This window comes from Hydra vulgaris, chromosome 05 (assembly GCF_038396675.1).
Source record: "Hydra vulgaris chromosome 05, alternate assembly HydraT2T_AEP".
Taxonomy (NCBI): domain Eukaryota; kingdom Metazoa; phylum Cnidaria; class Hydrozoa; order Anthoathecata; family Hydridae; genus Hydra; species Hydra vulgaris.
In genome coordinates, this window is record NC_088924.1 from 37,942,093 (window position 1) to 37,955,629 (window position 13,537).

The 13,537-nt window shown below is 25.9% G+C and overlaps 1 protein-coding gene across 1 annotated transcript in view; it reads right to left on the reverse strand.

The window, feature by feature from the left end:
• Positions 1–10,925, reverse strand: part of LOC136080836 (serine-rich adhesin for platelets-like) — an 82,286-nt gene extending 71,361 nt beyond the window's left edge. Inside the window, 1 exon segment of the mRNA XM_065798094.1 lies at positions 10,697–10,925. Coding sequence (XP_065654166.1) covers positions 10,697–10,745 — 49 coding nt within the window. The 5' untranslated portion in view covers positions 10,746–10,925.
• Between the last annotated feature and the right edge of the window lie 2,612 nt (positions 10,926–13,537).

A 13,537-nucleotide genomic window follows, 5' to 3' on the forward strand; every position in this document is an offset into this window, starting at 1 on the left:
TATCAATCAAAGTCGAATGATCTCAAAAAAATCATGGTGGATTGTTATTAATGGCCAATACTATATATATATATATATATATATATATATATATATATATATATATATATATATATATATATATATATATATATATATATATATATATATATATATATATATATATATATATATATATATATATATATATGTATGTATATATATATATATATATATATATATATATATATATATATATATATATATATATATATAAATATATATATATATATATATATATATATATATATATATATATATATATATATATATATATATATATATATATATATATATATATATATATATATATATATATTATAGAGTAATGTGTATAAATGGGAAAAAGATACATCAGCTAATGGCCTAATAGTATACATATATGTGTGAGCATGAGTGTTGTGTTAAACTTCTAAAGAAGAAGTTTAACAAAACATTATTTTGGTCTTTTGCTGAACATTCTCTTGGTCTCAAAGTCTTGGTGTTAGACTTTCTGATGTCTTGGTCTCGGTATTGGTATTAAAGTCTTGGTGTTAGTCTTACTTTACTGTCCTGACTACATCTCTGATAAAATATAAAATTTATAATAAGTTATAAACTAACACAAATATATAAAAACAAAAACAACAACAATAATAATAATATTAGTAATAATAACAACAATAATAATAGTAATAATAATAACAACAATAACAGTAATAACAATCATATTATTTAAATTTTTTATTTGCTTTACCTACTACAATGAAATTAACGATCTAACGTTTCAATCTAACTTTCCCTCCTTTGTTTGAAATGTTAACTCCTAGCTCTATTTTTAATGACATTACTACTTATACTTAGATTTTAGAGTATACCGATGATCCTTTTTTTTTGTCTAGTTTAATGTCTGTTAAATATTCTATATATTTGTCTATTGATCATATTTTATATACATTTGTGGAATTTGCTGACACTTTGATAAAAAGAATTCTTTAAAAATGATTACTTATGCTTTTTTTTAAATTTTTTTTTAAAAAGGGTATTTAATGTAAATATAATTTGAACTTATTTATTTTTATAGTTATTTAGGAAAAACTTATTTTCATGCCTACATTTAGAAATTAATTCCAATTTTTTGTTTATTAACCATTCTTGGTTTGCATGTGTAATTATTTCAAATTTTTTTTGTAGGCATAGTATGCATTTTTAGGAAGTATTGTAATATACAGACGCTGTTTTAAGAATGGATTAATTCAGTATTAAATTATCAATATTTTTACCTTTCAATTCCCATATATATTTTGACAGCATGGTGCCTTTTGAATACTTTTTATTTTTAAAAGATTGCTTGAGATTGGCAAAACGTTTTTTCCATTCACCCTCTATTATGCCAATAAATTGTTTATCAGTTACATTCTTAGAGGAAACAGCACATTTATATACTACATTTTTTGATAAACAACTTCCACTCAATGGACAATTGTTTTTTTGTTTACAATTACAATTTTTTGTAGTTTTTTCATTTAGGATTTCTTTTTTAGTTAACAAAGCATTATTGTGACCTTTTATAATTCTTTCCATATTTTTTGTGCAACTGTAGCTAACTTTAATTGTATTTCAATTAAAAAATTTATTTTATTTATTAGAGGGCAGGAAATGCTTATCGATCAATTTTAAAAATACTTAGTGGGGGGGGGGGGGGTTGAACCAAATTATATTTCTAGTTCTATTTCGCTTTTTGTATTCTTTTTTTCAGGGTCAAATTTTAGTTCCAAATTTTCAAAGCCACTTTTTTTAAGGGCATCTACAAATATTCATTTAGAGGAACTGAATACATTTTCATTAGAGGAGTTTTGGTTTAGCCTGTTATTAATTAAAATTAGGATTTGTTTTAGAATTTGTGGTGGATGATTTGAGTTAATATTAATATACAATAATTCATTGTTTGGTTTTTTGAAAGGCTTATATGAATTTTCTGAGAGGTTAAATATGACACAACTTTTAAATTTATGTTTATTTCGATTTGAAAGCCAATATTTTAAAAACTTTTATATCTTTTCCAATTTTATCAAGCTGTAAACCAGATTTTTTACTTTTTACTATTAAACCATTGTCACAATTAAGGGCTAATTTTTTTTTATTGATTATTTTACTTAATAAATCTAAAATGTATAGTCCAACAAATCTTTGCTCCATCATAACTGCTCATTGTTACATCAAAGCAGTATATATATAAGTATATATATATATATATATATATATATATATATATATATATATATATATATATATATTATATATATATATATATATATATATATATATATATATATATATATATATATATATATATATATATATATATATATATATGTTATCAGTAAATAGTCAACACAATGGATGGATTAGTATTTCATTATTACTAACCCATCCATTGCGTTGACAGTTTTTGTACAGATCAAGAAAGAGCAAGATAGTAAAGATCTTACACCATGACCAAGACCACCATTCCAGGCTTTCAAGGCCAAGACTAAGATTAACACCCCAAGCTTCAAGACTAAGACATTAAAGATGAGTTAAATATGAGTCTTAATACATCTCTGTTTTATTAGAAATAGAAAAAAAAATGGCTTAGCAACAAACTTTGACAACTTTAAGACTTTTAAAACCTCCTTTGCACACATTTAGCAACGAATCAACATCTATAACTTTATATACTCTATGCATTAACACAAGTTACCTGGTTTGTATTATACGCTACATAACGTTATTTTTCTGAAAGTTACTGAAAGTCTTTAAACCTTTGTCATGAACCATAAATATTACTATTAAATAATTACTCAATCAAAAATTAACACAGGTTACAATCATAAATTGTAGAGGCAACTCTTGACCAAAAAATCGTTTTTTAATAATCATATAGTTGAAAGTTGAAATTAACTAGTTAAGTAGTCAATGCCACATCAACAAGTGATTGTAAAAATTAAAAAAAAAATTACAAAACTTAACAAAAAGAGGCTCTTAATTTCTTGGCATTGTTAAAAACACAGCTTTAATTGTTATTTATTAAAAACTTCATACTTTTTTTATTTTAGCTGCCTTTATTCATGGTTTTATTAAGATATTTGTTTTGTTTTTTGTTTTTTTTCAATTTCTACATGTAATTGAAATATTATAAAAAACAAGGTCAGTAAAAAATTATAACATTTAAATTCGATTTTTAAATGTTTATGAGAAATTTTTTTTTTTTTTTTTTTTTTTAAATACATATTTAAAAGAAAATTACATATTTAAAAAAAAAAAAAAAAAAAAAAAGCGCCACGTGGTTTTAACTAACTTTTTTAATTTGCACGGACCTTATCGAGATTTTTTTAATTTTTTTTTTGTTTTTGTTCTTTTATTTCTTCACAATAACTAATACAATAAAATAAATGAAAGAAAAATGCATATCAATAAAAAATTACAAATCTTGTTGCATATAACATAAGAACGCGGAGACTTGCAGAAGATCAGATGATCTTGTCATCAAGAACCGCTAACAATCGTTACGTGTTTAAAACAATTTTGTAATGTGTATAAAATAAATAAGACGGTCAAATAAAGTATATAAGACTAAAGTTAGAAGTAAAAATTAACGTTTTATATAAATACTTAAAATACAAGACTTGATAGATATAAAATGTATAAATTAAAATAACATGATACACAAAAATAAAATTAATAAAACAAAATTTAAATATACAAGTATATAGTCAAACAAATATTTTTTATATATGAATTCGTAAAAACATTATAAATAAATCAAAATAACTAAATTTAAAAATATATAAATATGTTTTCAATTGAGAGAATGATATTTTTCAATTTCCTTTTAAATGCGAAAAAGTTCCAGTCTTAAAAAAATCAAAATGTTTTAAAACTATATTGTTCGCCCCTCGAAAGAAATACAAAAGAAACGCCCCGAGAAACGCCCCTCGAAAAGAAATACAAAACTTGCCTAAATTGGTTCTGAAAACTGGTTGAAGAAGGAAATTATCATTTCGTAAATTATATATATATTTTTTTTTTAAGGAATATAAATTGTGAAAAGAAACCGGAGCTGTACGAGTTTTACATTTAAACATAAAACACAGTACATTAAAAATATTTAGTTGAAATATATTTAAAATATTCATTTCAATAAAAAGAGGCTTAGCATGTGAAAAACGGTCTTTAAACTCAATAAGACGTGCAGTATGTTTCTGCTGGCGATGAAGAGGTACTAATTTCCTTTTATTAACATTACCCTAAACCGCATTCGCATAGTTTATGAGGCAATGAATGAATGAGTGCTATAGTTGAGTTTAAATATGTTTATTTAACATACTTCTTGCTTTTTATAATATACCTATACTTTTTGAAATTTTACAGGTAATGTTTTTGTTATGTTTTTTCCATGTGAGATTTTCATCAATTAAAACTCCTAAAAAGTTTGTACATGTTGCTCTCTTAATTAGAACGCCATCAATAAAAAGAGGAGGAAGATTGATTGAAAGTAGATGTTATTTAGAGTTAGAATGAAAAAGAGACCATTTTATTTTTTCAATATTCAGAGTAAGTTTGTTTAATTTAAACCATTGAGAAACTTTCATTAGTTCATTGTCCATACAAGAAAATAGTGTCGTTATGTCGCTATGAGAAAAATAAAACTGTGTCATCAGCAAACATAACCGTCATCAAATTGGATGCTTCATAGAATGTCGTTTATGTAAATGAGAAAAAGAAGAGGTTCTAGTACAGATCCTTGAGGAACTCCGCAAGTTATTTCTAATAATTGAGATCGCGATGAATGGTCGAAATGAACAAATTGTTTCTATTGTGTAAATAACTTTTTATTAGCCTAAGAAATTTTCCTGTGATTCCATAATATTTAGTTTTTTGAAAAGGATTTATGATCAATCATATCAAACGCTTTTGATAAGTCAACAAAAATGCCTAAAGAAAATTTAGACTTTTCAAATGAATCTGTAATATATTGAGTTATTTTTAGAACAGCGTGCTCAGTAGAGTTATTTTTCTTAAACACTTTTGATAAAACCCTCTATTGATTTTTATATAATATATTATTTTGAGACAGATGTTGGAAAATTGTGTTATAAAGAATTCTTCCTAAAATTTTAGAAAAAACAGAGAGAACAGAGATAGGACTTTAATTACTGACATTCAACATCTCTCCTCATTTAAATATTGGCGTAACTTTTGCTATTTTCAACTGATCATGAAATATTCCTTGATCAATTGAACATTTAAATACTTTATATAGAATATTTTTAATGGTTTCATATGAGTTAATAACCACGTTTCCGCTAATATCATCATGACCTATTGACTTATTTGACTTAAGCATTTTAAATGCTTGATCAAACTCATCAAAAGATAATTCAAGAGAATCTAGACAAGACATTAGAGGAAAATTAAAATTATTAACTTTTTTTGTTTCAATTTGAATATTGTTAGCTAAATTTTTTTCAACTAAAATAAAAAGTGCGTTCATTTTAACAGCTATCACTCTCGGATCATAAAAAATTTCATCATTGATTTTGATGGCATTTGGTGAAGAGTCTGTCTTTGATTTCTTACTGCCTATAATTTCTCTTAAAAGGTCCCATGTTTTGAATTTTATGTTTTCTAGTAAATTTATGTAATAATTTTTTTTTAACACTTTTCTTTGGACTTCAAATTTTTTAACATAAGTCTTGTAAATTGTTTTATTTTCGAATGATTTGATTTTAGAACATTTTTTGAAATCTTTTGTAATCCATGGCGACGTTATATCTTTCTTTTTTTTTAACATTTTATATTTCGGAAAATTAATATCATATACTTCAAAAAAGGTTTTTAAAAACGAATTGTAGGCTAAATTAGCGTCATTAGAATCATTAATAAGATTCCAATGAAGTAAAGATAATTGTTCCTTGAATGCTATGCAATTTGTTTCTGTAAAAAATCGCTTAATGAGAAGTTTATTTTGATGGAGCAGTTTTAAGTTGTCTACTAGGGTGGAGTGAATTTTAGTTTTTTTTACAATTCGTTTAGCCTGGGTGTGCAAAAGTTGTCTATTCATTTCAGAAATACTCTGGAAAAATATCAATGCTCTAGGAAATTATCTTGAGGTTCCTCAAGACCTTTAAACATTTAATGGGTCCCTAATATTATGTAAAAAAAAATTTTTCAAAAGTATGTCATGTTGGGTCTCAAAAGAAGCAAAAATTTATAAAAATTTCAAAAATAACAATTATTTTATAAAAAAATTATTATTTAAGATTTGAAATTATAATTTAAAAAAATAAACTTTTTTCATTTTTAGTTTAAAAGGTTATTTTTTTTATAAAAATAAAAAAACAATTTTTTTTTTTAAATAATTGTTATTTTTGAAATTTTTATAAAATTTTGCTTCTTTTGAGACCCAACATGACATACTTTTGAAAAACTTTTTTTTACATAATATTAGGGACCCATTAAAATTTTAGAGGTCTTGAGGAACCTCAAGATAATTTCCTAGAGCATTGATATTTTTCCAGAGTATTTCTGAAATGAATAGACAACTTTTGCACACCCAGGCTAAACGAATTGTAAAAAAAACTAAAATTCACTCCACCCTATTGTCTACGTTTATAGAAAAAAAAATTGGAAAGTGATCTGAGACGTCACTTTTAATTATGCCTTTTTTTAAGGATAAGTTAAAAATATCTGTAGTAATTATATTGTCTAATAATGAGGCTGATGATGATGTAACTCTAGTAGGTTTGTTTATTAACGGTATCGCTCCATATTCAAAAGTATCATTATAAAATTTTTTAATGTTGTTGTTAGCGTGGTAATCGTAGCAATTTAAAATAAAATCACCAATTATGTAGTTGAATTTCTTTTCAGGTATACCTTTTTTAATTATATCATTTTGCAAAAATTCATTAAAATTTTCTATTACGCCAGACGGTGGGTGATAAAAACAACTTAAAATTATACTTTTAGAATTTTGGGTTATAATTTCAATAGTCAAAACCTCTTTATCCCCATCAGAAACAGTTAAATCAGGCCTATTAATGAACCGCAAGGATTCATTAATGTAAAAAAGAACGTTACCACCTTGCTTTTTAGTTTTACGCGCTTAAGAAATTATATTAAAACCTGGAAAGTGGAGATTTGAATTTGGAGATAATTTTAAGTAGGGTAGAGATAATTTTAAGTAGGGTGGGGTGGGGTAATATGTAGGTTTGCCATATGGTAATCACTGAAAAGAGGAGATTTTACAATACGTGTTAAATTAATGGGAATCCCTATTATTTAGCGAGGTAGTACAAGAGTGGACCCCTTTTATGAGAATTAAACAAATAAAAAACGTTTTCTTAAAATGCCGTTTGTTTTTTTAATACAAATTGCTAATTTTGCAATTAAAATTAACCTAATTTTAATCGCAAATACGTTCTGACCATAAGACATAGAAACGAGGTCGGTAATATTTTGCCGACCTCAAACACTTTCAGGTTGGCAGTTAGGTTGGTTTTGCCCAATACCGACCCTGATTCTGAGGGTTGGTCATCTTGTAACGATTATTCACTCGTATCTAACTAATCACTTGAATCAGTTATCAATTTCACTGTTATCAACCAATTATTTGTGAGACCAAAGCAAGAACTATGAACTTTGGAAGATGAATTTTACTTTTACAAATGATGAGTTATACTATACAACGATACTTTTTGTTGAACCCATCTTTTTCAAGTCTCTGTTTGATAACAATTACTTATGGAACTCATAAGTTAAAAAATTGGTCATGGCTCAATTAATTATTGACATAAAAAGAGGGCTTTTTCGTTTACAAATAAAATTGAGTCTTTAACTTGATCCCAAATAGGGATACTGTCAAGTTTCATCCAACTGAAAACTTTTTACTCTTGGTATTGAGACTAATAAAAGGTCAAAGGTTACGTAATTTACGTAATCTTGACTTATTTATTATTGTAAGATGCATTAGATAAATAAGATTAACATAAGGAAATTTGTTTATCTTTGTGAGAAACAGAAATGAATGATCTAGCTGGGCAAATTTTGATTTTGGCTTCACACTCATTTCTCCCTTTCTTAAACTAGCAAACATTTTTTTTGGATGACGTTATTGAAAGTGTGGCAATTCTTTTACTTTAAACTTTAAACTTTAAATTCAAGGAATAATCTCTTGTGTAGTAGTAACAAAAATACTTGATAACCTCAATGTAATTTAACGGTCGCGACTTTCGTTTTTGCAAGTTTGGATGCGCGCGTATTTTTCAATAATGTGTAATGAAGAGAACAGAACACGTGTTGAGTGAGCATTTTAAAAAATTGGTGACTAAAAATATTTTACATTTAGTAGTTTTTTACATTTTCAGCTCTATATATACTCAAAATTTAAGTATTAAATATGGAATTTTAAAAAAAATTAAATAAAAACCTCCAAAAAGAGAAGATTTTATGTTTGTTTTTTTCAGAAATCCCCCGGAACCTTCTTTTTTGCCCTAAAATTTGGAGATCTCCGGGCAAATCCTAAGATTTAGGAACCCTAGTAATATGGATACAATTTTAGATATAATTATTTTTTATTATAAATTTTTTTTTGTTAATAATCACCATAAAAATTTTTTTTATTTTTCTTTACATTCAGGGTGCATACAATAACTTCACAATGAGTAGAACGTAAATATATTTTCAACAACTAACTTTCAAATATCTTTTCAAATATCCAAATTACCCCACTGGTGGGGTAATACGGGTTCTAATATCATTTTTTTAAATATGGTTTTGTAACGTAGTAGCTTTGATAAAATATTTCTCTTTATTCAAAAATTATTTGCACTTTTTCAATCTAAGCAAAAAATTAGCCTTATTGCTAGTTAAATCTTGAAAATAACTAAAATTAATTTTCTTATGATAAAGAATTTTTTTTTTTTTTTAAAACGTATGAAGTATGCTAGTAAAAGAATAAACTTAAAAAAGTTAATCCGATAAGAAAATCATTATGAATCCATTAATTCTTATGTTTAATAAAAGAAGCGTAGCTTAGAGAAGTAATTGAGTTTAAATCCTTTTCTGCTTTTAAAGTAACTATGTTTTCGTCAATGTGAAAGTGAAAGTCTTGTGGTACTAATCCGTATGCATTTTTGATATTTCCACTACAGCAACTCTAATGTTTCATAGAACATATAATAATAACATAGGCGTGTCTACGGGTCTTGCCTGTCATGCACAGACATGATCTGCAAAATTTGATCTAACTTACATTATTAAGTGGTAGAAAGAATTATAATATATATTAAGACCATTTGTAATTATAAAAATATTAAATTTGTAACAATTTACAAAATAAAATAATTACAAATTATATTTTAAAATACTAAATACAATTTCATATTGCCTAGTTAATTATTTATCTAGTAAAAGGAATATTGTTTTAAAAAATTGCTTAGAATAAAGTAAAATCATGGTTGTGCGTGCGTAACTTTTACTTACATTTAAAAAAAGGTTAGACATTTAGTTGTAATTAATTGCAACCTTTCTTCTTTTGCTCGATTATTCATAATCATTTTAAAAGTTTGCACGGACTATAAGACAAGTATAAAACAAGTAAAAAACAGTTGACTCGCTTTCTTTTTTCGTCTTTTTTTGAGGTTCCGATTGGGTCCCAAGAATAATAAATGTAATGAATGCATCTTTTTTCGCGTTTTATTTTTGTCAAGACTTCGCTTTAATATATTTAGAAAAATACAGCTCAAAAAATGCATACATAAGCAACAGCGTTATAAATTAAGTAAATATTATATTATAAATGTAGATTGTCTGTTAAACTATTTATACATCATTTCTCAAATGATTTCTTTAAAAGCATTAGAATTAGATATGACACTCGAGAAGTAAGAAACTTTAATGTACCGATTTTGAAAAAGAGAACTATCGCTTTTCACAATTTCATATCGCAGTCCCTATCTCTATAATGAGCTGATATCCAGAAATGCCATAATTACAAAATTAGATAACCTAAATTGTTTGAAAGTCTTACAAAAAAATTCGTTTTAATTATAAACAATTATATGAACTTACACTAAACTAATACTGAAACTAGAACCAAAAATAACGTTGAAACGAAAATTCCAAAAACTTCAATAACAAATATCAATATAAAAAATATATAAACCAACAATAATTTTATTTATGCCTAATCATATATTTATGTGTACAAAATCTAGCATTTATCAATTATTTATTATCTTACATTTTATTTTATGTGAATCCAATATAAAATGAACTACCATTATATTTTGTTAAATTAGAAACATGTAAAACGAAAAAACAAAAAGTATTACTAGTACGAGCGGTTTCTTGATGAAATCTGGTTTTGGAAACTTGCAGGGTTTCCCGCGTTCTTTTAATATTAATGATACCTGCAGTTATATTTTTTCGTATTCGATAAAATTGTGAGATTTTAATTTTTTTTTATCCTACCATTATACTTTTTATAAACATTATAAATTTGTATTAGTTATATTGAATCACAACATCGTAAAGATAAATGAACAAAAAAAAAACAACATGTTTGCACTTATTGCAACAATCGAGACAACTTAAACATTTAAACATTTCATTAATAAATAAGTTTGCTCACCATAAATTAAATGAATCAAAATCCAAAACAAAAGGAACCAAAATATCATTTTTTTTAAATATGGTTTCGTATGGTAGTAGCTTTAATAAAATATCTCTTTATTCAAAAATTATTTGCACTTTTTCAATCTGAGCAAAAAATTAGCCTTATTGCTAGTTAAATCTTGAAAATAACTAAATTTAATTTTCTTATGATGAAGAACTTTTTTTAAAAAAAACAAAAGCGTATGAAGTATGCTAGTAAAAGAATAAACTTAAGTAAAAAAGTTAATCCGATAAGAAAATCATTATGAATCCATTAATTCTTATGTTTAATAAAAGAAGCGTAGCTTAGAGAAGTAATTGAGTTTAAATCCTTTTCTGCTTTTAAAGTAACTATGTTTTCGTCAATGTGAAAGTGAAAGTCTTGTGGTACTTATCCTATTCATTTTTGATATTTAACCTACAGCAACTCTAATGTTTCATAAAACATATAATAATAACATAGGCGTGTTTACGGGTCTTGCCTGTCATGCACAGACATGATCTGCAAAATTTGATCTAACTTACATTAATAAGTGGTAGAAATAATTATAATATATATTAAGAACATTTGTAATTATAAAGATATTAAATTTGTAACAATTTACAAATAAAAAAATTACAAATTATATTTTAAAATACTAAATACAATTTCATATTGCCTAGTTAATTATTTATCTAATAAAAGGAATATTGTTTTTTATTCCTAATAAAAAAAGTAAAACTGATTTAATCATTATTAGATAATAGTGATAAAGCTTATTTAGAAATTTTGGAGTCATATCCCTTAACCGAAACCTAATTTTTTTAAAATCATGGTTGCGCGTGCGTAACTTTTACATACATTTTAAATAAGTTTAGGCATCTAGTTGTAATTAATTGCAATCTTCACGATTTCAGTTGACCTAAATTAGATCTGATATTTAGGAGCGTTTGTTTCTAAGAGCAAGCCAGTTACAGTTACTAAACTTTATTAATTCTGTTCCTTTTTAAATATTGGCTTTAAACTTTAATTTTATTAAACACAAAAACAAATAAATTAATATTTTCTCTTTAGTATTCGCCGTGTGCTTATTGTAGTGTATTAAAAATTGGAAGAACTTATTTTAAATTATACTCTTTTTGTTATTATTTATTTAGATTCTCTAAATATTCCGGTCTTAACACAGAGTTCTGCAGAATAGCATTTAACCAGGAAGCTAACGCTTCCTTCCTTACTAATAATGTATATATATTGGTATGATAATTGGCATGTTTTACAAGAAAGATAAAAATATAGTTTATCAGTTGTCAAGAAATCATAATCTAAAAGTAGAAAATACAAACGTTTAGTGACAGTAATGTCAATTGTATGTCACATCTTCCATTAAAAAATTAAAACTGCGTTAAGTCACCATAGCACCATAAAAATTAGCCGTGTGTGCTGGTAAATATTTACCGTAGATTCAACGGTAAAAGTCCAGCAGCAAGGAGACAGCACTTTCTCCGTAAAATTATACAATTTCCGTAAATTCTGTTTTCCATTTAAATTAATGAAAAAAGTCAGACAGCAAACCCAGCAAACACTGAATTTAGAAAAAACGTACGTTCAGTTTACATTTTAAACGTCCTTGACCTTTTTGGAACCAAAAATTATTTTTTGGTTAGCGTGGAAAAAGACGTTAATTACATTCGGAAGTATGGTTCGCGTCACGGTAAGGAAGGAGACGTGAACTTCCTGGTTAAATGCACTTCCGTGGTGCTCTGTGACAAGACCATTAGGACTTCTTGGGGCACCTAAAAAATATAAAAAAAAAAAAAAAAAAAAAGTATGGCTTTTAACAATAAGAAACAAACTTGTAAACTAAAATTAAAATCTTATTATATTTATATTATATATTTATTAGTATTGGTTAAATATATATAGTTTTATAGTTTACTTTTCGTAGATATTTTATTTGGTAGTTGATGTATGCGTGCTGTAATAACATATCACATCCGTTGTCGCGTTAAATAAGTAGATCGTTAAATAAGCAGACATTCAGTTCTGCACAAGCGTTACGCATGCGCAGATATGGCGTAAAGCATCCGTTAGGTAGGTTAAATCTATTGTTAAAAAAGTAGCCTTGTTTCCGTTAGGTATAAACTCAAATAACAAAAATAATCCGCAGTGGCTACGGTACCGGCTGCTGGATCTTTAGCTCTAGCAGCTAGAAAACCGGCTGGTCTGGGTTCTAGCTAATGACAACGACGTAACTTTCAGTTGGTTTACTTCACATCCGCAATTAGAATAAATAGTTTTATTAAACCGGCTGGTATTTTGATGAAAATGGATGTTGGGAATCTGTTTAATTGATTTAATAATCCTTAATGAATATAAAAAAAAAATTTAAATTTATGTTTTATGCGTTTTAAAACTGATAAATTATATTTTAGTCATTTGTTATACTTTACTTGTTAAACTTTACTTGTTAAACTTTAGGCACTGTTTCAGTTGCCTACCCCAATCATTTTATGATTAATTTTGATAGAGAATTTTATGCTAATTAAGGATCGTATTACAACATTGATCTAAAAATTTGAGAAAGGCCCTCTAATTTGATGTTATATGGTATCACAATGATGCTCTTTCTCTTCTAGACTAGGTCCTAAAATGCATTGTAAATGACATTTTGTAATGTATGCATTGTAAATGCATTGTAAATGACATTGTAATGCATTGTAAATGACATTGTAAATGACACTCTTAACAGATAAAGCAGGTCAAACTACATTTAAAATGTAGTTTGACCTGCTTTATCTGTCAAGCTTGAGACTCTCTCCCCTTGACATAAAGTTTCAT